Below are 21,597 nucleotides of genomic sequence, written 5' to 3'. Positions count from 1 at the left end.
ATACCAATATTTTCAGAACTGCATTTTAATTTTTGCATTTTTCTTTATATTGATTTTGGCCAAAAAACTTTTTAAGGAATAACTTGTTTATTTATTATTATTATTGGTTAATATTTTGCTAGTTTTGTTTTTACACTTACATACTAAAATGTTACTATAAATTTTTATGATTATATATATGTTTTAAAATTTTTTTTTTTCGTTGTAATTACGAATTAACATTATAGTATAATAATGTTTATTATAAAATATATTTTATACTTTTTTTATAGTCATGAATAAACCAACTAGAAAATCTTCAAGAATAAAGAGTTCTAATAATGTTATACCAAAAGAAAGTCCTGTTGACTCATGTTCAAACTCGAAAGGCGCTTCAAAAGAGCCAGAAACTAATATTGTTATTAGTAATAAGCGAAGGAAAACTAAAGAACCTTCTGAAGGGCCATTATTAATTACTTCTAATATAGCAGATACTAATAAAAATAGTAATAAACGTGAAACAGCTCCACCAGAAGAAGGTAGTAGAAGGTCTACTAGAAGACGTGATGCAGATACTTCTGGAAATAGGCATAAAATATTTGTTGATAATTTTTTAAATGGAACTGCAATTAAACGTTTTGATTATGAGACGTTAGTAGAAATGTTTGATAAACGACTAAAGTCTGGTAGAAATACTTCAACTAGATCAAAACAAATTTTAACTGTTGAAACCGCTGATAAAACTTTTAGAATGTGTAGAAGAGATTTTTATAGAGTTGGTATTGATGTATGTTTTAAAAAAATTTTTTTTTAATTTTTTTTTTTACAAAATTAATCTTATAGGAAGCTATTGTTAATTCGAAAAATGAAGAAAGTGTTGGTAAACATGAAAAAATTAATGGTGATATATCATTAACTAATGAAAATGGTGGGAAATTTACTGGGGAAGATATTGAAAAAGATACTGAAGAAGAAAATTTCCATGAAGATGAAAAAGAATCAGTGGATACATTAACCACCGTTAGTAGAAATGAAGTTGTAAAAACAGACGGTGATATTACTGAAAAACCAATGTCGGTTGAAGAAAATAGTCCATCTACATCAATTGATATGACATCTGATACTTTAGAAATTAGTGGTATTAACAATAATACATTTACAACATCTGTTGTTAATCATGAAAATACTCTTCCAATACAAACTGTAGCAACAACATCTTCTCTAGAACCTTCTTCTGATATTTCAAATGTACAAGAAAATAGTAGCATTAAGAATGAGGCAGATACTGATGCTAATAGTCAAGTATTGGAGTCGCAAAATGAAATAGAAGATGTTTTAGAAAGTGAATCAAAAACTTTTTCTGTCCAGATTGATGATATTAATAATTCTGAAATTATGGATGTAGATGTGTCTTCTGCAAGTAATTTACCTCAAAAAAATGAAAATAGCAGCCAACATGATAAAGAAAGTACTAACGAAGTTGTTGTAAAAGAAGAAATAAAGACAACTGTAGATGAAAGAGAATTAACTCCAATGGAAACTAATGAGATTGTTGATAAAATGACATCTAATATGATTACTCCTACAAAATCTTTACCCACTTCTAAGGTTTCAACACCTTCAAAATTAATATCACCTAGTAAAATGGCATCAAATACACCTACAAAAACGCTGTCAACTCCAAATTCAACACCTTCAATTGTATTAGCATCTCCAGCGAAAATACAACCAATATTGTCTCCAAAGACTACTTCTACATCTGGAATTATATCAAATCAAGAAACAATTGAATCACCTAAAGCAGTTGAGATACTTTCACAAAAAGAGGAACATATCAATGGAGAAGCTAAAAGTACCGTTGGACCAACGGAGGCTCTAAAAATAGTTATCACTGATAATACGGGTAGTGGTACTTCAACTGCACCAAATTCGTCAATACCTTCAGACACACCAATACCAGTTACTAGCAATAGTAGTAATATTGAAGTAATGAAAAGTGAAAGTTCAATTTATAAACGTGTAAAACAGTTGAAAGAACAAGGATTATGGTCTCAGGCACGTCTTCCACAGGTAGAAGAACCTAAGCCTCAAGTAATTCATTGGGATTTATTGTTAGAAGAAATGGCTTGGATGTGGAATGATTTTATAAGAGAAAGAAAAATGAAAAGGCAAAATAGAAAAATAATTGGTAGAGCTATTAAAAAGTTACATTCTAAATTGGAAGGTAAGGAAGAAGAGGAAGAAAGAGCACAACGAATAAGAGCGGAAAAAATGGCTAATAGGGTAGCTAAAGAAATTAAAAAATTTTGGGAAGGTGCCGCTAAATTAGTTGATATGAAGGAACAACTTATATTAAACAAGAAGCGTCAAGAGATAAGGCGGAAGAACATGGATAAAATTGTTGATCAAGCTAATATTTTTAGTAATCAAGTTGGACAAACTTTACAAGGAGGATCAGTTGAACCGGATGAATATTTACTTGATGGAGATGATAATTTTAATAATCCATTTAATAGTGACATAAAAGAAATAGAAGAATTAGATGAATTAGATGCACTTGTTAAAGGTCAAAATGCTCCATTATCTGATATACTTGAAGGATTACCTCCAGAATATCTTGCTGAGGTTCAAGGAATGCCATCAAATTTAAATTATAATTTTGATGATAATGATTTTGAGGAAATAGTTGCACCAAAAAGAAGAAAAATAGAAGAATTACCTGAAGATGAGTTAACATTGTCATCATCAGGTGGTCAGTTAGATGAAGACAGTTCAAACATTTTGATAACACCTGAATTATCAAAGTCAAAAATTACTAATTTTGAGAAAATGCGCGAAGAATGTCAGACACTTCAACCTCAAGGATTTACTTTAGAAAGTGCTCACATCAATGTTGAACAACCTTCAATGATTCGTGGTGTATTACGTGAATATCAATTGTTAGGTTTAAACTGGCTATACACTCTTTTCAAAAGACACGTTAATGGTATTCTTGCTGATGAAATGGGCCTTGGTAAAACTTTGCAAACAATTTCTCTTTTAGCTTATCTTGTAGAAAAAGAACGCATATGGAGACCGCATTTAATTATTGTGCCAACGTCTGTTATTCTCAATTGGGATATGGAGTTTAAGAAATGGTGTCCAAATTTCAAAACGCTTGTTTATCATGGTACTGCTAAGGAACGAAGTGATTTAAGAAAAGGTTGGACTAAAGATGATTCATTTGATGTTGTTATAACTTCATATAAAATTATTATAAATGATATAAATGTGTTTAGAAAACGTAAATGGCAATATTTAATTCTTGATGAAGCACATACAATTAAAAATTTTAAAACACAGGCTTGGCAAAAACTTGTTAATCTTAAGTCTATGAATCGTCTTTTATTAACAGGAACACCACTTCAAAATGATTTGATGGAGCTTCATTCCTTGTTAAAGTTTTTAATGCCAACAATTTTTACTTCCCAATCAGATTTTAAAGAAGTATTCAATGACCCTTTAGTAGATTTTGCTGGTGGTAATGGTGATTCAAATCCTGAACTTGTTGGTAAACTTCATGATATTTTGAGACCATTTTTGTTAAGACGATTAAAGAAAGATGTTGAAAAACAGTTACCTAAGAAACGAGAAATTGTTGTTAGATGTAGTTTAGCCAATAGACAACGTTCTTTGTATGATGATTTTATATGTCGTCGCGAAACTCAAGCTCTTCTTGCATCTGGTAGTATATTCCATGTTCTTAATGTAACAATGCAACTTCGTAAAGTTTGTAATCATCCTAATCTCCATGAAACTAGATCTGTTGAATCCCCGGTTGTTTTGTTTGCCATAAAAGTTTCTTATCCAGCAATTGTTCTTGATATTGCCCAACCTTATATTGATGAAAAACTCAGAAATTTACCCACAAGTATGATATTTAATGGCAGCAAATCTTATTCTATTCGAGCATTAAGTTGTTTAAGGAAAATTAAAAGCACAAGACAAGAGTACAATTCAAGTTTAAATTCTCAAACACCTGTTTTACCAAAAATTAAAGGTTTCAAATTAAACTTTCACAATTTTATTTCTACAAAAGTATATAATCGAGAGGATCTGAAAGATGGTCAAAGAATCTTTGATGTTGATATAAAAAATCTAGCAATGTTAGATTTAAAAATTAATGATGAATTTATCTTATCATTTGATGATGATGAAATTGATAGGATTCCTTTAGTAGTAAAAGACAAAAGACCACTGTTATGCAAATTTGGTGTTGATCAAATAACAAACAAACCTGGTATATATGTTGTTAATTGTAGTCATGTTATATTTTCAACAAAACTTCAAGAACTTCAATTTTCAAGAAATACTAAAAATGATTTTATTTTAATTAAAAAAGGTGAGGCTGAAGCTAGAAAATTAAGATTTAACAATATTGAACATAAGAATTTTTCTTCTGTTATACAATTACCTAAAAATTATCCTACTAAGGCTTTACTTAATTTCCGAGCAGTTTCTACACATTATGGTAATAAGAAAAATCATCAAAGTGGAAACAATCAAAATATTATTAAGAAAGATTCTATACAATCTAATATCTCTGTTGATATGGTTGATGCGGATGAAACTACTGAACAAGAATTTAAAACACCAGAATACTTTTCATATATTAAAAATTTAAATCCAGAAGACTTTGTAGATAGACGTGCACGTGAGCAACAATTGCTAGAAAAAGAAAATTGTGCTGATATGATTAGCACATTATCTGTAGATCGTATAAATAATATGCATGATCCATTAATTTATGAAGAAACAATATATTTATTAGAAAAAGAATTCAAAAAAGATTTAGAACTTCCAAATCATTGTATTCTTTTTAATTGGTTAGATTATGATAAATCAGTAGAAACATATAACAAAAGATTTCTTGAAAATCTTCTTGATAGTTGCATAGATAAATTTGATATTTACACTCATCCAGCAATTACCAAAGGCATTCAAGTTGTTCCAGTTGGTAGAGGAAGAAATTTTGATATTATTAATGAAATGGAAAATATGGAAAAAATGTCAAAGAAAATATATGACAATTTAGATACTTATTATCATAAACTTGAAACATCCGCAATGTTTTCTTTCCCAGAATTAAGACTCATTGAATATGATTGTGGCAAGCTTCAAAGGTTAACAATAATGTTAAGAGAACTTTTTAATCAAGGTCATCGTGTTCTTATATTTACACAAATGTCAAGTATGTTAGATATATTACAAGAATTTTTAAGTTATCATGGATATAAATATTTCCGTCTTGATGGTTCAACATCATTAGATCAAAGACAAGCAATGATGGAACAATTTAATAATGATGATAAAATATTTTGTTTTATACTTTCAACAAGATCTGGTGGTATTGGTATTAATTTAACTGGTGCTGATACAGTTATATTTTATGATAGTGATTGGAATCCAACTATGGATGCACAAGCTCAAGATCGTTGTCATAGAATTGGTCAAACAAAAGATGTTACTATATATCGTTTAATTAGTGAATATACAATTGAAGAATCAATTCTTGAAAGAGCTGTTATGAAAAGAAGACTTGGAGAAATGGCAATTGATAATGCTAAATTTACTCCAGATTATTTTAGAAATATGACAATAAAAGATTTATTTAAAGATAACATTCAATCATTAGATCAAAATATTATTGAATCAAAAGTTGAAGTTGCATCAGATAATGAAATAAGAAAAGCACTTGCTTTGACTGAAGATAAAGTAGATGCTAATGCTGCAGAGTTAGCTGAAAAAGAAGCTGCCACAGAGTATGATGAAGTTCTTCCAAGTGCACAAAGTTATGATGATCAGGAAATTGATGAAGAATTAAAACCATTAGTCGATAGTCTTACTAATGTTGAAAAATATGCTGTACGATATTTACAACAATTAAATGACCCTGAATTACAAAAACGTCTTGAAGAAATAGAAGTAAGTTATAAATATTTCATAATATACAATATTATTTTTATTATTTTAGATGAATGATCAATTAATTGATATTGAAAATTTGAATGAACGCAAGGAATCTACTGATGGATTTGATGAGGTATCGTCTAAAAAAAATAGAAAACGTATTAATCCAAATAATGTTCTTCCTTCACGTGCTTCCGAGCGTATATCTCGTGTTGCATTAAATAAGATCATTGAAGCTGAAGACAGAGAAGCTTTTGCTAAGGTTAAACGCATATGTAAAATTAAAGATAAGTCTAGTAAAAAAAGTAGTAGTAGTAACATTAGTCATTCTAAATGTCGGAGCAAAAAAAGTGATAACATTAGTAAACGTAGTAATAAAAAAGATGGAAGAAATTCCATTAAAAAGAAAAGAATTGGTAAAAATAATACTTCTAGGATTGATATTGCTGTTAAAGATGAATGTAGTAATGACGACAAGTCTCCTAAAACAACTAATAATTCTAATATTATTTTATCTTCATCTAAAACTTTTGTTTCACCACCTTCACTTCCACCTAAATTATCATCATCACGATTAATAGCACAACCTTCTAGTAATAATATTTCAACACCACCTAAACCTGTTATAAAATCATCTACATTAGTTAATAATTTTGCATCTCAAAATTTACCAATAAAATCTAATTCTCCTAGAGTAGATTATGTTCAAAATGGTAATAGGATGTTTTGTGCTAAATTGTCAAAAAATGTATCTACTGTTATTAAGCCACCTAGAAAATGTTATAATACATTACCTATAAGTAAACCACCTGTTAGACAACCAATATTTAGAAATACTCCTATTTCACTTAATTCTAATAATTCTCAATCAACACATACAAATACAAAACCTACTGAAGTTAAAAGGGTTGTTTATATATGTGTAAAAAATAGTCCACAAAATACTTCTAATCAAGTATTACCAAAAGTTTGTTCTTACATATCTTCTTCACAAAAACCTAATGTTCCATCATTACCACCATCTAGAAATTCTATATCTAATTTTACTATATCTAGACCTGAACCAAGACCATTTTCTTCATTGAGAATTACTAATAATACCTCTGTTACCCAGAGAATTCCTATCTCTAGTAACACTAGAGTTTTTACAATTCAAAAAAATAATGAAGATAAAACTGTTAAAAATACAATTTCATAATATATTATATTTTTATTTATATTATTATAGAAAGATCTCTATTATTTTTCTATATATATTATTTATATATATAAAAATATATAATAATTTTTTATAATATTACTATCCCGATATTTACTTTATTTAATTGAAAATTATTTTTTTGTAAATGTATTCATACTTTGTAGTTTCACCTAGCAAAAGGCTTCAAAGACAATTTTTATTGTGTATATATTTAAATTTTTTATGCTAAATTTTTTATTGTTATGTATATTTCATTATATATTAATTTGAAAATTAATAAAATTCTTGTTTACTGATTGTTGTTCGCTCTCATAAAACCCTATTGTTGTTTTCTTCATATTGAACCTTGGCTCTTGGGTTGTATGGCAGCATCTCTCTACTGTTTACCTGAGAAGTTATGGTAAAAATAAAGGAAAACAACGATGGAGAGAGCTTCTACAATCGGAAAACAAGATGCTGAGGTTCTCTGTTTTACAGTTTAAAAACAATTATTTTTTTTTACTTTATAATTTTTATTTTTTATTAACATGGATAATTTTTATTTTATAGATTCTGCTGATACCACATGTATATTTTGATGTTCCCGTAAGTTTATTTTATATATTTTTATTTTTATTTATATATTTTAGACTTATGCTCCATTATCACCACCATTAACTCAATATGATTATGAAGCATTATATTATGATCCATCACAATATTTCTTATATAGAAGTGATCTTATGACTGAAGCTGAACTTCCATCACATATTTATGAATGGCCAAAAAGAAAACAAAATAATAAATTAGGTATAATTAATGTAGATACAAATCAAACAAATCTAATGAATGATTATTTTCGTTCAAATGAAAGATATAGTCCATCTGTTTCAGCTGTCATAAGTATGGAAAGTTCTCCAAAAGATTCTATAGATACAGCAGCTCCATCACCTATTCCAATGGAAGTTGAAGAAAGAAATAGGCGTACAGTTATTGGAGGTGAAATGTATAATTGTCCCAGAATTGCACCAATATGTTGTAAACCAACATTATTTGGTGAATTAAGAACAACATTAGATTATAATATTTTTAATAGACCATGGATTGGTTATAATGAACGAGGATTTCCATATAATACTAAATCTGATTATGAACAATTAAATTGGAATGTTGTTGAAGATTATTTCTTGTTTAGAAGTGTTGTAATTGATCAAAATATTCGAAGTGTTGATTTTAATACATCACGTTTTCGTGAAATGCCAAATTGGTTATATGTTGAAAGTGTTGTGAACAAATTTAGTAAAATGTATAGACCTGCAAGACAATGCCATTTAAGATACTTGCATAGTATAATGCCTAAAGAAGAAGGTAAAGATCAGGTATATGATTTAGTGGGTAAAAAAATAAGAAAATTACAAATATCAGCAGCTGAACATTCATTTAGAAAAAGACATGGTAAAAAACGTTTAGAAGAATTTTATTTACACGATGCTAAAAAAATTCTTAAACTTTCCATAGCAGCTGAAGCAAAAGTTATTGTATCACAACCATTAAAGAAGAATGATTTTAGTCTTGTACCAGACGCAAATGTTGATTATACAGAATTTTCTGATACTATGAGGGAACATATGATTGAAAGACTTAATTTTAAATCAGAGAATAAATTTTCTATTAAAGATTTTTCTGATCCATGTTATAAATTAAAAAATTGGATTAAAAATGATTTACCCCAACCAGTTAAACCAACTCAAATTGATCCAGCTTTTTCTTCAATGACTAAAAGAGTTAAGGAAAGTCAAGATAGAATGATTCCTTTCAAGAAGACACCACTTTGTGTTGGAGGAAATAATGTATTCCTTGATCCGGTTAATTGTACAACAATTGAAAGAATAGATTTTAATGATATTAACGTTTTTAGACAACAACAACCTGTTGCAAGACCTGATTTCTCTACAATATCTCAGCCAAGAACAATACAAATTCCTCGTAGACCTTTAAATATGTCTGGTTCACAAATTAATGTTAATCAAACTCCTCAATTAATACCTATGACTTATAGAAGCGGTGGATTGACAATTAGTAACACTGGTCAAGGAAATACTCCTAGATATATTCAAGCTGATTTAAATCATCAAAGAAGATTTAGTGTTCAAAGTAGTAGAACAGGTACTTTAAGTCAAAGTAGTAGTACAAGTTCTGGTACTACAAATATGCAACAATATCATTCACAAGGATCACAGAAACAACATCAAACAAAATCTCCTATAAGTTTACAACAATCTCAGCAACAATCATCATCACAACAGTATCATTCTCAAGTTATGGTTAGTGGTGCAGATCGTGGAATTCCGAGAATTGCAAGTTTTCAATACGTACAAAATCACAATACACCACAAAGTGTCACTAGACCACCAGTTAGGACAATGTATCCTGGAGGAACAGGACGAAAAATTCATCAAATACCTACAGCAACAAGTAGAATTCAAGGTGCTACAGGTAATTTTGTATATGGAATACAAACTGCTGGTTCAGCAGGGGTTCTTAAAACAGTGTCAGCTCATAGGGTTATGACAACAAAAACATTATCTTCTCAACATCAATCACAACAGCAACAACAGCCACCACATCAACAAGGAGGTCAAAGAACTCAACCAAATTCTGGACCATTTTCTACTAAAAAAGTATATGGGTGTACTCAAAAATGAAAATTTTAATGTAAATACAGTATCCTATCCTATATATAGAGGAGAAATGATTTGTGAAAAATTATTTTCGATATTTTAATATTTAATAAACTTTTCTAACATAAAAAATGCGCTGATATTTATAAATTTAATAATTTTTTTATACTGATATTGCAACATAAAATACAATAAAGAACAACTATAGTATTTGCTGCAAAACTGTTGATTCAAGTAATTTTTAAGTGAAATTTTTTTTAAAGTAAAAAAGGGTTGGAAAGACTTATTTTTAATGTTAAAGTTTTGTAAATAAAAATTTTTTAAACAAGGTATACATTTTTTAAGTTTAACATAAATTTTCCTAATTTTTTTTAAAAAAGATCTATTGATGAAATAAAAAAATCATTCTTATTTACATTAATATTCATTTCTTCTTGCCTAATTTTTATTTTTAAATATATAACAGATAAAGTGTGATAACCATAGTACTTTAATTGTAAAAAATTAAATAATCTACAATAAAAAAAATAGTAATTATTTTAAATCAGGTAAAAAATAATTAACTTTTTTAATAAATAATATAATGATAAAGTCTATATTCAAGTAGAAAATTATTGATTATTAAAAAGTTTTAAAACTTATTATTTTTCTAATCATATCAAGAATTTTACATGTTAATATATAGTAGCAAATAATAAAAACTATAGAAAAAAATTAATTTTCTTAGATATATTTATAGATAAAGATTAGTGATAGCTGTAGATGCAACAATAATCACGATTATAAAAAAAGTACATAAATTTTTTTAAATTTAATTTGTTTTTTTTTTCTATTAAAATTTTCCCTATTTTAGATTAAGTATACTCAATGAATATAATTTATCTACATTTTTATATATTAAAAGTAATTTAAAAAAAATTGATAATAATTAATATATTTATATAAACTATAAAAATTAATATAATTTAATAACAAGATATTTTTTATCTATCTACTAATTCCATCACTTCTAAAAATATTAAAAAAAAACGGTATGAAAATTAATTTTTATTTTTTTTACTTTTTATAAATTTCAAAAAATTAGATTAATGGTTTCAATATTTTCTTCAATTTAAAAATTGAATAATTTTTTGTATCTTTTATTAAATGTTTTTTCAGCTAAATTTATAAATCTAAATTTTTTTTATAGTCAAAAACTATTTTTATTGGATAAAATACGTTACTGATATAACATTTTGTCATTATTTGTAATATAGTAAAGTATTTTATTTTTATTGGGAGTATACCTATATAAAAAAACAGTAAAACAAAAAAAAATAATTAATAAATTAATTATTTACCTTAAACCAATATTTTTTGTTTTTTCTTTTTTAAAAAAAAACAAATATAAAAAACTAGACATAAGAAACCCCTAAAATAATATTATATTAGGAATAACAAAAAAATGTAATCAAATATTTTTAGCTAAAAATGATGAAGATTTTTTTAGAATCTTTTCTTTTTATAATTTCTTTACAACTTTTGTTTTTTTGACTTTTTTCTTTTTCTTTCTTAACTTTATCAAAAGATTAAACACTTTAAAATCATTTATATTCTTTAACTATGTATAATCAAATGTTAAGACTAATAATGTATGAAAAATATCTGATGTAAATATATATTATAATGTCTTTGAAATTATTTTTAATCTTTATATCAAATCATCTCTTTTAAACAAAAGTATTATAATGAATTTTAAGTAATTCATTAAATATATTATTTTTTGTTATTAAAAGAGTGTGAATAACTCTAAAATCTTAACGTCACAAATGAAAAAATGTGAAAGATGTAAATTCTTTGAATTGATTTCATGAAAAAATATAATTGAATTTGATGTGGATATTTGTTGTGAGAAATTTGATAAATGTGGAATGAAAAAAAAATTATAATTGATTCAGTTTATTGTAAGTTTTTGATACTTAGCTGGTCTTATGACTCATATTCACTGATACCAATTAAAAAAAATTTTGCCTATTGAAACTATAGAATCTTGGTATAATTGTTTTAATTAATTAAGAGTATCTTTTTTTTAAAAATATTTTTAAAAATGGTAATTTGAAAAATGAAAGTGATTCATTATTTTTTTGTGAAATCTTAAAAAAAGTTTGTTTTCAATAGCAAAAAAAAATTTTCATGGATATAAAGAATATTTTAAGTTTTTGTAGTGGATTCTGTTTCATATATCTAATCTTTTATATATATAGCTAAATAACAAATTATGAATTTTTTTTGATTCTTTAAAATTTTAAATAAATTTTTCTTAAATATAAACATATGTTAATTAATAATAAAAAGTGCAATATTTTTTTTAAAAAAGATTATTATTTCATATTGATATTGCAGAAAAATAAACATTTTTTGTGAAAAAAAATTATTTGAGATGTAATTTATCATAAGAATAAGAGAAGGTTGGAAGAACAGTTGTAATGTTAAATTTTGTTGGAAGATAATTTTGAAGTTAGATTGAAATTTCTAGAAGCTTATAGTTTATTTTAAAAAATGATTTACCAGTAAATTAATAAAAAATTTGAAAATGAATTATTTTCTTTATATTTTTAAAACTATATCAATTTTTTTTATCATTCTTGAGATATTCTATACAAACAGAAATTTTTTTCTATGTAACAATGGAAAAATAAAATATGTAGTTTTCCGTGTATTTCAAATACACAGAAATAAAAACTATTTTTAGTTATAAAAAATAATACTTAATAGTGTATTTTTTGTGTTTTATTAACAAGTTATCATTCTTTATAAGGGAAAATAATTTTTTTTGTCTATACATAGTTTAAAAAGCGTTTTTATTATTGGAAGTTAGTTTCAGATATGAGAACTAACAAGTAAAATACTTTCAGGAAAACGTTAATAACTTTTTTAAAAACAACATTTTATAATTTTAATTTCAGGTTCAAGTATGTAATGCTTTCTTAAATCGTACTCAAAAAATTTTTGAAAAAAAAATTAATTTTTAAGTTTATGATTTTTATAATGAATCTTAATATATCCATGTTTTTATATACAAAAACTTGAAAACTAAATAAATTGATTGTCAAAAATTAGTACAGATCATAATAAAACTATTTTCAATTATATAACAAGGTAAGTCTACAATTATCAAATTTAAAAATTTGATTCATGCATGAATTTCTAAAAATGTAGTACATTCATAGAAACGTTAATAATTTACTATAAAGTAAAGATATAAATATACGGTTTTTAATCGTATTAAAAGAATACATAGGAGCAAGTTTTAATTGAAATTCCAAAATATATTATCTTTTTTTGTTCTTTTATCTATAACTTTATATATCAATAAATATTATTAAGTTTTTTTGTACTATATTGTACCATCTATCAGTATAAATTTTTTCAACAAGAAATATTAACTACATAAGCTATATTAAATTAAATTTGTATTAACAAATTGATAATAAAGAGATAATTAATTATGTTAAATTAATTTATAATATTACAATTTATAATTAAAATATATAACAATCATTTGTAATAAAATACATTTTTAATAAGTTTATTAGAATTATTTATTTTACAAAGAAATATTGTTATTATAATTATTTGGTACTTGAACGCTAAAAAACAACAAATCATAAAGAATCAAATTTTTTTTAAAAATCTACTTTTGAGAATTATTTATAATTCAAAGATAAACTAAAGTCTAAAAAAAAAACTTTAGGTATTATGGAAGATAAATATAATAATTCAGAAAAAGAAAATGACTTTTTTTTATTCTAAGATTGTGACTTTAATATATAAATTAAATATGATAAATAGCATTGAGTTTTTAGCTGTTATTATTATAATTATAAGAATGACATTAACTTAGATAATTTATTAAATGATAATTATATTTATTGTGAAAATAATTGTGTTTTATTTCCAGAACTTTTTATTACCATTTATTTATATAAAATTTTTTATGATATAACATATTTTATAAATCTATTAAAATATAAGGAAGTTTTGATATTATTTTACTTTAAGTTTATTAAAAAACTTATAGAAATTGTAGAACTTTATAATATTTACTTTTAGAAAAAAAGTTATTTTACAAATGGACAATTTTTTGGTTGATAAAAAATAAAAATGTTATTTTTGATAACATTTATATATTTTTATATGAATAGTTTAATTCTTTTTTTTTTTTAAAACTATTACTGCAATATTATTAATAACTCAACATATGATAATTATTTTTCTAATAACTTTATTCAAAATATTTGAATTCTTATAAAATTTTAAAGTAAAAAATAATTTATATAAAATGGTTTGTAAGAACAAAGTTTAAATAAATAGATATATCTTTATAATTTCTTAAGAATTATTTTTAAAATTAGTCTAAAATTATATAGTGAAAGATAGTTTAATGAATTATAGATTATTTATCTCATGATAATTAAATTTATTTTTAAGATATAAAATTTTTATTTTCATTTGTATACAAACAAACACTTATTTAAATTGAATATATTAAAAACAAATTTTATTTTATTATATATTTACTCTAAGATATTTATTTTTATAAAAAAAAAAAAGATCAAAAAAAATTTTTTTTTTTATTTTTAATTAAATATGAATTTTGAGTATAATTATTATTTCTTATGGATCTTCATTAATTTCATTAATATCTTTCTTATTATTTCCATTATTATTTTTTCTTTTCTTTTCATTTTTACAACAACAACATTTTACAACAACTGAACATATTTGTAATGTAAATATACATAATGTTGTTCTGTAAGCATTTGGTGTTGTATAATATTGATCATTCTCATTTTTATATTCAATTAAATTATTTAAAAATAAACATTTATAAAAACCTATTACTCCAATAATTAAAGTAAAAAGTGTTATAAGAATATAAAAAAAAATTGTTAAAACACCAACAATAATTTGAAAACCACCACCAATTGAGGATGTTATTCTTGTTTTAGTTTGAAGATATGAAAAAATATATGTTAATGATACAAGAAATTTTCCCCATCCATAAATAAGAAGAAGTGTATACATATAATGAATTTCTTCTTTAATAATAGGTGTTGAATTCATAAATATTAAAGATGATACTATTGCATATATAGAAATAAAAAGATCAAGAAATGTAAGATAAAGACGTCGTGAATTTACTAAAAAAAAATAATAATTTATTAAAATTTTATATTTTTATTAAAAAAATAAAACTTACTTAATCTATCAATTAAATTTAATAATTCATTAACAATTTCTTCTTTTCTCATTTCTTGTTTTTCACTAAATGATGATTTTCTATTTGGATCTATTGTTAAACTCATACTTTGTCTTTGTTGTATAGATGGAACATTAAAACTTGTCCTACCTTTTCTAGAATCGGAAGGTGAAGTTAAGGATGAGTCATTCTCCATGATAGTTTTTGTTGTAGATGAGGAAGTTGAGTAATATGGTGACTATAAAAATAAAATGAAATAAAATATAATTATAATATTTATAAAAATATTAAATGTTTAAGACCATTAAAAGTTAACTTTTCATGATGTATGATGTTATATATATAAATTTTCATTTATTTATATTAATTTTTTAAAGGTTATAGTCATAATGTATAAGATATTTTTATATGAAAAAGAAATTTGATATGATTCTTTATTTAAAATAAAATATATGTTAATCGAGGACAATAGATATTGGATATAGCAGATGGTTTTAATTTAACGAATCTTTGGGAATATTCATTTGGAGTTTGGGAAAATTAATGGGTGTGGAAAAGATAAGAGAAGAGTTATTATAATGATACACTTAAATTATATTTTAAAAATTTTTGGCACTTTCTTTTAAAGTAATTATATATATATATGTATATATATATATTAGATATAAAGAGTAAATGTAAATAGTTATAATATAGATAATGATAAAAAAAAAAATATTAATTTTTATAATTAATATATTAATAAACTTGCCTGGTTTTGATGAATTGTATAAATTTCAAAAAGTCTTGAACCTTCTGGTAATGGTGGAGGTACATAATTATATGTTGATGATTTTTTTTTATTTACCGTATCATCATGATATACAACATCTTTAATATCAAACTCTTCTTTTGGTGATAATGACGGTAAGTCAACATATGCCAAATCTGAAAAAGTAGGAGAATAATATGTTGAAGAAGATGTTTGAATATTGTGTTTATCTTTTGAAAATTTAATTGACGTTTCATTATTTTCCATTCTTCTGTAACTAAAACATTTAAATATATTTATAAAAATTGTCAAATGAAAATATCACAAAAATAATAAATAAAGATAAAAAAAAAAGTTGTACTAGATTAAAAAAAATATATTTAATAGAATGTTTAAAATGTTTCCAAGAAATAGAATTATAAATAACTTATATTTTTTTGTATTTTAATATATATATATAAAAAAAAAAACAAATAAAACTCATAAGGCGTTGATTTTTTTTAATAACTTTAATGGATAGGTAAGTATTTTATTAGATTTTTTGAGTGCTTAAAATTAATTCAGATTAGTAATAGTATAACTTTTTTAAATTCATTAAGATAATGTGTTGTGTATATATATATATCCAATAATAAATGATAATAAAAAATTTCTAAGAGCATAAAACTAATAAATATATAAAAATTAACTTGAGTAATTTTGTTATTATTATTATGTTTCAAAGTTAAATGTGTTGTAATTTTTAATTATTAAAAAAATGTGAAGTTTGGATGATTTATATAAAAAAGATAATATTGAATATAGTTGTATATATTTGTAACAAAAAAAAAAAAAGAAATAAGAATAAAGAAAAAGTTAACAAATTGTCATGAAATGAGATTCCTTTAAGAGATATGCCATTTTTTACTTTATCAAAAATATACTATAATAAAAGAGTATATTTATAAATGTATTGTGGATATAAATATTTTTTTTGTTTAATATTTTTAAAGACAAAATCTCAATCAAATATTGTGTCTGATTGAGATATTTTAACTTTATTTTACTAAATAAGTATTCTTTATTAATATTCTATTTTTAGTTGCTTTTTAATTTTTAATAACATATATTATTATTCCTATTCATTTATACTACTATAACTAAATTAAAAATTAAAAAAAAAATGACAAGGTCAAGATTTTTTTAAAAAAAAAAGGAAAGGTTTTTTTTACTATTTATAATCTATATATATTTACATATTTTATTTAAGTAAATATTTTTTACGGTTGATTTGTTGCAAAATAATTATAGACATTTATACTATTTTTTTCTGGAAACATAAATATTTGATTATTTCTATCAAAAGAAAAAAGATAGTTAAAGGATTAAAATATGTTTTGAAAGCATTCAATTTCCTTACACCATATATTATTTATAATTTCTTGTCCCTAGTATTCTTATCTTTTTTATTATAAAAATTAAAAAAAAAATAATAAAAAACTTTTTCTTTCATTTTAATAATTGTTCTTTTAAGAAATTTTTTTTTTTTAATACACGAAAATTTGTATAGATAATTTATAAAATAATGTGGTAAAAGAAATCAATTAAGATTACCATTATAACAGTTATAAATCAAATATTTTTTTTTTACTTAATAATGTGTTACATTAAGTTAAATGATGTATTATTTTATTTTTCGTTAAACGAGTTTAAGATGTTTCATATTAAATTTGAGAATGTTTCAAATAATGTATAAATTTCATTTAAAATGATGTTTTTTAAAATTTAAAATAAATGTTATATAATAAAGGAAATGGAAATATAAAAAAAGACTTATTATAGTAAGGATATTACTACTTATTATATAATTCATAATTTATATACTTTTATTTGATAGAATAATTTGATTAGTTGAAATTTTTAATAGATATTTATTAATTTAATAATATTATCTAAATAGCTTATTTTGTATAGAAATATTATATATTTATTTATAAGTAATATTTCACAAATATATATGTATATATATAGTAACTTAATAAGGGATTTTATCAGTTTTCTGATTCCAAATATGAAATGGTTTCATATACTCATCAACTTTCAATTCATTCATTGTTGTTTTAACTTTAGATTGTTTTCCTTGTAAAAATAAATGAAAATCTTCATCATCAAAACCAACAGAAGCTGCCTATAATATAATTTTAAAAAGTTACTTTTTTTATTATTAATATTTTTTTTTTACCTCTTTTGAATTGGCAGCATAATAACATGTTTCAATACCTGACCATAAAATTGCTCCCATACACATTGGGCATGGATAACAACTTGTATACATAATACAATCTTTAAGATTAAAATTATTTAATACTTTACATGCATTTCTAATAGCTGTTACTTCAGCATGGCAAGTTGGATCATTATTAATAAGAACCTTAAATCAATAAAATAATTTTTCTGATAAAAAAAAAAATTAAAAACTCATACCATATTATGTCCAGTAGCAATAATTTCTCCATTTTTTACAACAACAGCACCAAAAGGTCCACCATGATTGCCATTAACACCAACTTCAGCTTCATCAACAGCAATTTTCATAAAATCTTCATTAGTTTGTAAACGCATTTTTTTTAAAAGTATCTATAAAATGAGACAAATTACATCAAATGTTTTAAAATTATTTTACACAAGTAAAATATAGTTAGAAGTATTTTATATTTTATTAGTAATTTTTATTATCATGTCTGTTGTATCATTTCCATATTATTTATATGTTAAAATATTCGTAATATATAATCATATATAAAAATTACGCTTTAATATACGTTGAATTGATAAAACATTTCTATTCTATCATATAAAATAATTTTAAAAAATGTTATTCACAATTAACCTTCATTATATGCTATCATTAAACAAATAGACAATCATACTTTGTGTCATTGAAAAAAAAAGAAATTTTTAAAATATTATTTATATAATAATGTAAAATTCTTGAATTTTTGTTCTATAAATTACAATATATTTTCATAATATTTTATTATACATATATAAATTATAGTATAATTATATTAATAATAATAATAATAGTAATAATAAATTAAATTCATTTTAAATAATAAAAATTTATATATTTGAAGAGTAAATGTTATTTAAATTATATTATAAATTAAAACTTTTTTTTTATCTCAATAAATAATAATAAATATTATGTAATACTTGATTTATCACTTTTGTCAGTTGATGTTGAACATTCAAGAACAGAATTAATACAAGCTTTTGTTAATGTAATTGGTGTACGACGTTTCTTACTAAGATGAACAGCTTTTTTCCATTTTTCTTTTAAACCAAATTCATTTTTACAAAATGTTTTTATACGTTTCCATGTAGCTTTTTCACTATAAACTGATTGATGTGTACCACCTTGTATCCATAATGGATCAACTGGATCACAAAGTTTTGAAAAAAGTATCATACTATGTTTAATACTAACCATTGAATCATTTGTTCCATGTATAATAAGTGTTTTTGCTTCAACATCACAAATACGATCAACAGTAACAAATTGATCAATTCTATTAGTTTTTTCTTCTTTTGGTTTTTGAAAAAGTACTCTTAAAAGACTTGTAAATGGTGCTAATAAAATAACACCAGCTAAATCTTTAATTTTTGAAGCAAGGTATACACTAACAGCTGTTCCCATACTAAAACCAAAAAGAATAATATTTTTTGATGAATATTTTAATCCATTACATGCATAATCATATACAGCATCAATATCAGCAAAAAGTTCTTCCTCACCAGGTTGTGATTGACTTAATCCAAATCCACCATAATCATAAACAAGAACATCAATATTAAGATAATCAGCTATATCAACAAAATTAGGATCTGTCAACATACCACTTCCTATATCACTACTATTAGGTTGTGAAAAAATTAAAAGATATGGAGATTTTTTGTTTGTTTTAAATGAATGTACACATCTACATAAAAGTGTTACAATTTTAGTTTTAAGTCTATTTTCAATAATTTTAACTCTTGTTCTTAAAATTTGTTGAAAAAGATCAACAGCAATATGTCTTTGATTAATAAGACTTGGTAAACATAATATAATATTTTTACAACCATGAGCTTCTTCTGCAGATTTAAAAACTAAATTATTATATTCCTAAAATAATATTATTATTAAAAATATTTTTAATAACATACTCGATTATTTGTTAAAAAATAATTTTTTCCTTTAGGTGGTGGATGAAATGCAGCTTTTCTAACAATACTTTTTCTTGTTGGTGGTATAATAACATATAAAAATGTAGTAGCAACATTAGTAAAATATTTTATATCATCATATAAAGTTATTAATTTTTCAATAAATTTATTTCTATTTTTTGTTTGTTGTAATATTGTAAAATTACTTGTTCTTTTTTTAATTGGTTCATCAACCAATGTAACAGTTTGTTCATTTGTTTCAGCTTTTTGTAAAAATTTATAATTCATAACAATTTTATCTTTTGAAGTTAATGGTAATATAAAATCATTTTGTTCTTTATCTTCAACAACTATTAAAATTTTTGGAATTAATTGACGTGTTGGTGAGATTGACTTTTTAATATTTTCTCTTTTTGAATCAGTTTTTAAATTGATTGAAAACATTTCTTTATAATGTGATGATATTTTTCCTTTTTTGTATCGAATATTATCATTTAAATCTTCAACAAGATTCACATCATTTCTCGATTGTACACATGTTAATTTTGAAGATGAAATGTATGACATTTTATTTCATTTTTTTTATATAATGACATTTGATTTTAAAATTAATTGTATTGACAAAATTTGAATTTGAAAGATAATAAAAGATTTTACAACAAAACCATAAAATATTTTATTTTATAAAAATAATTCTTTTTAAAAAAAAGTTAACAAAAGATACGTCATTTTACTATAAAATATTTCAATTTGTTAACATTGTAGGAAACCATTTACTCCACAATTCATTTTTAGTATAAATTATTTATCAATTAACTTTTAATAATTAAATAGCATCCTTATTTTATACATATTTTTAAAAAGAAAATAAAAATTTGCTTTTAACAAAAATTTAATCTAATTATTTATGTTATATAATTTCTTTCAAAAGTTAACCATAGTTTCTTTAAACATTTTTTTAAAATTTAAATAATGTTTAATTATTTAAGAAAATATTTTATTTGTTTTATCTTATTAATAATTAAAATTCCAAAGAAATTTATGACACACATTTTGACATAAAATATAATTTAGATATTTTTAAAATGGTTTTTATAAATAAAAAATAATGATAAATTTTTTTAGATACTTTGTTAATATCTAATTAAGCAATATAAAACTTCTTGATAATCAGTAACTCATAATAAAATATAAATACAAAATTTATTTTTAAATGTTAATAAAATAATTTTATTAATATTATATTTTTATCAGTAATTTTTATTTATCACAAACAACAATCCAAAGAAACAAAGTGCTCATTCTCTATCCTTGTAAAAATTTGAATTGTTCTATAAAAACTAATTTTCCTTTTTTTCCATATCTTAGTGTCAATTTTTTACGATTGACATAAATAAATATATTTAAAAATGTATTGAAATATAATTTTTTATGTTTTTATATTGAGAGATGAAAAAAAATCCATTTGAAGTTTTTTAATAGAAAAATTATAGTAATTTTGTTATATATAATTTAAAAATAAAAAAACAAAACATTTTAAATATTTATTTACCATGAATCTTTATGGTCATTAAGAAAAGTATTAAAAAATTGATGGTATAGAAAAGTTAATAAATTTATTAAAAAT

General features: G+C 22.9%; 5 protein-coding genes across 5 annotated transcripts; 2 read left to right on the top strand and 3 right to left on the bottom strand.

Moving 5' to 3' along the window:
• Positions 1-274: 274 nt before the first annotated feature.
• SRAE_2000093100 (E1A-binding protein p400) lies at positions 275-7,126 on the top strand (the record flags this gene model as incomplete). Its single annotated transcript, XM_024651823.1, has 3 exons — positions 275-766; positions 823-5,943; positions 5,993-7,126. 3 exons carry the CDS (start codon positions 275-277, stop codon positions 7,124-7,126), a joined length of 6,747 nt encoding a protein of 2,248 aa, XP_024505461.1.
• Positions 7,127-7,551: 425 nt separating this feature from the next.
• On the top strand, positions 7,552-9,813 carry SRAE_2000093000 (Hypothetical protein; the record flags this gene model as incomplete). Its single annotated transcript, XM_024651822.1, has 3 exons — positions 7,552-7,590; positions 7,679-7,714; positions 7,759-9,813. 3 exons carry the CDS (start codon positions 7,552-7,554, stop codon positions 9,811-9,813), a joined length of 2,130 nt encoding a protein of 709 aa, XP_024505460.1.
• A 4,632-nt stretch (positions 9,814-14,445) lies between these two features.
• Positions 14,446-16,049, bottom strand: SRAE_2000092900 (Hypothetical protein; the record flags this gene model as incomplete). The annotated part of the gene is made up of 3 exons (XM_024651821.1): positions 14,446-14,972; positions 15,032-15,269; positions 15,783-16,049. 3 exons carry the CDS (start codon positions 16,047-16,049, stop codon positions 14,446-14,448), a joined length of 1,032 nt encoding a protein of 343 aa, XP_024505459.1.
• A 1,747-nt stretch (positions 16,050-17,796) lies between these two features.
• SRAE_2000092800 (CMP/dCMP deaminase, zinc-binding domain and Cytidine deaminase-like domain-containing protein) lies at positions 17,797-18,657 on the bottom strand (the record flags this gene model as incomplete). Its single annotated transcript, XM_024651820.1, has 4 exons — positions 17,797-17,949; positions 18,004-18,192; positions 18,246-18,398; positions 18,652-18,657. 4 exons carry the CDS (start codon positions 18,655-18,657, stop codon positions 17,797-17,799), a joined length of 501 nt encoding a protein of 166 aa, XP_024505458.1.
• A 309-nt stretch (positions 18,658-18,966) lies between these two features.
• Positions 18,967-20,537, bottom strand: SRAE_2000092700 (Hypothetical protein; the record flags this gene model as incomplete). The annotated part of the gene is made up of 2 exons (XM_024651818.1): positions 18,967-19,929; positions 19,971-20,537. The coding sequence occupies 2 exons, from the start codon at positions 20,535-20,537 to the stop codon at positions 18,967-18,969; spliced, it is 1,530 nt and encodes a 509-aa protein (XP_024505457.1).
• Positions 20,538-21,597: the final 1,060 nt, after the last annotated feature.

This window comes from Strongyloides ratti, assembly GCF_001040885.1.
Source record: "Strongyloides ratti genome assembly S_ratti_ED321, chromosome : 2".
In the NCBI taxonomy this organism is placed as follows: Eukaryota; Metazoa; Nematoda; class Chromadorea; order Rhabditida; family Strongyloididae; genus Strongyloides; species Strongyloides ratti.
Note: the sequence above shows the minus strand (reverse complement) of the source record. Positions and strands in the feature narration are given on the sequence as shown.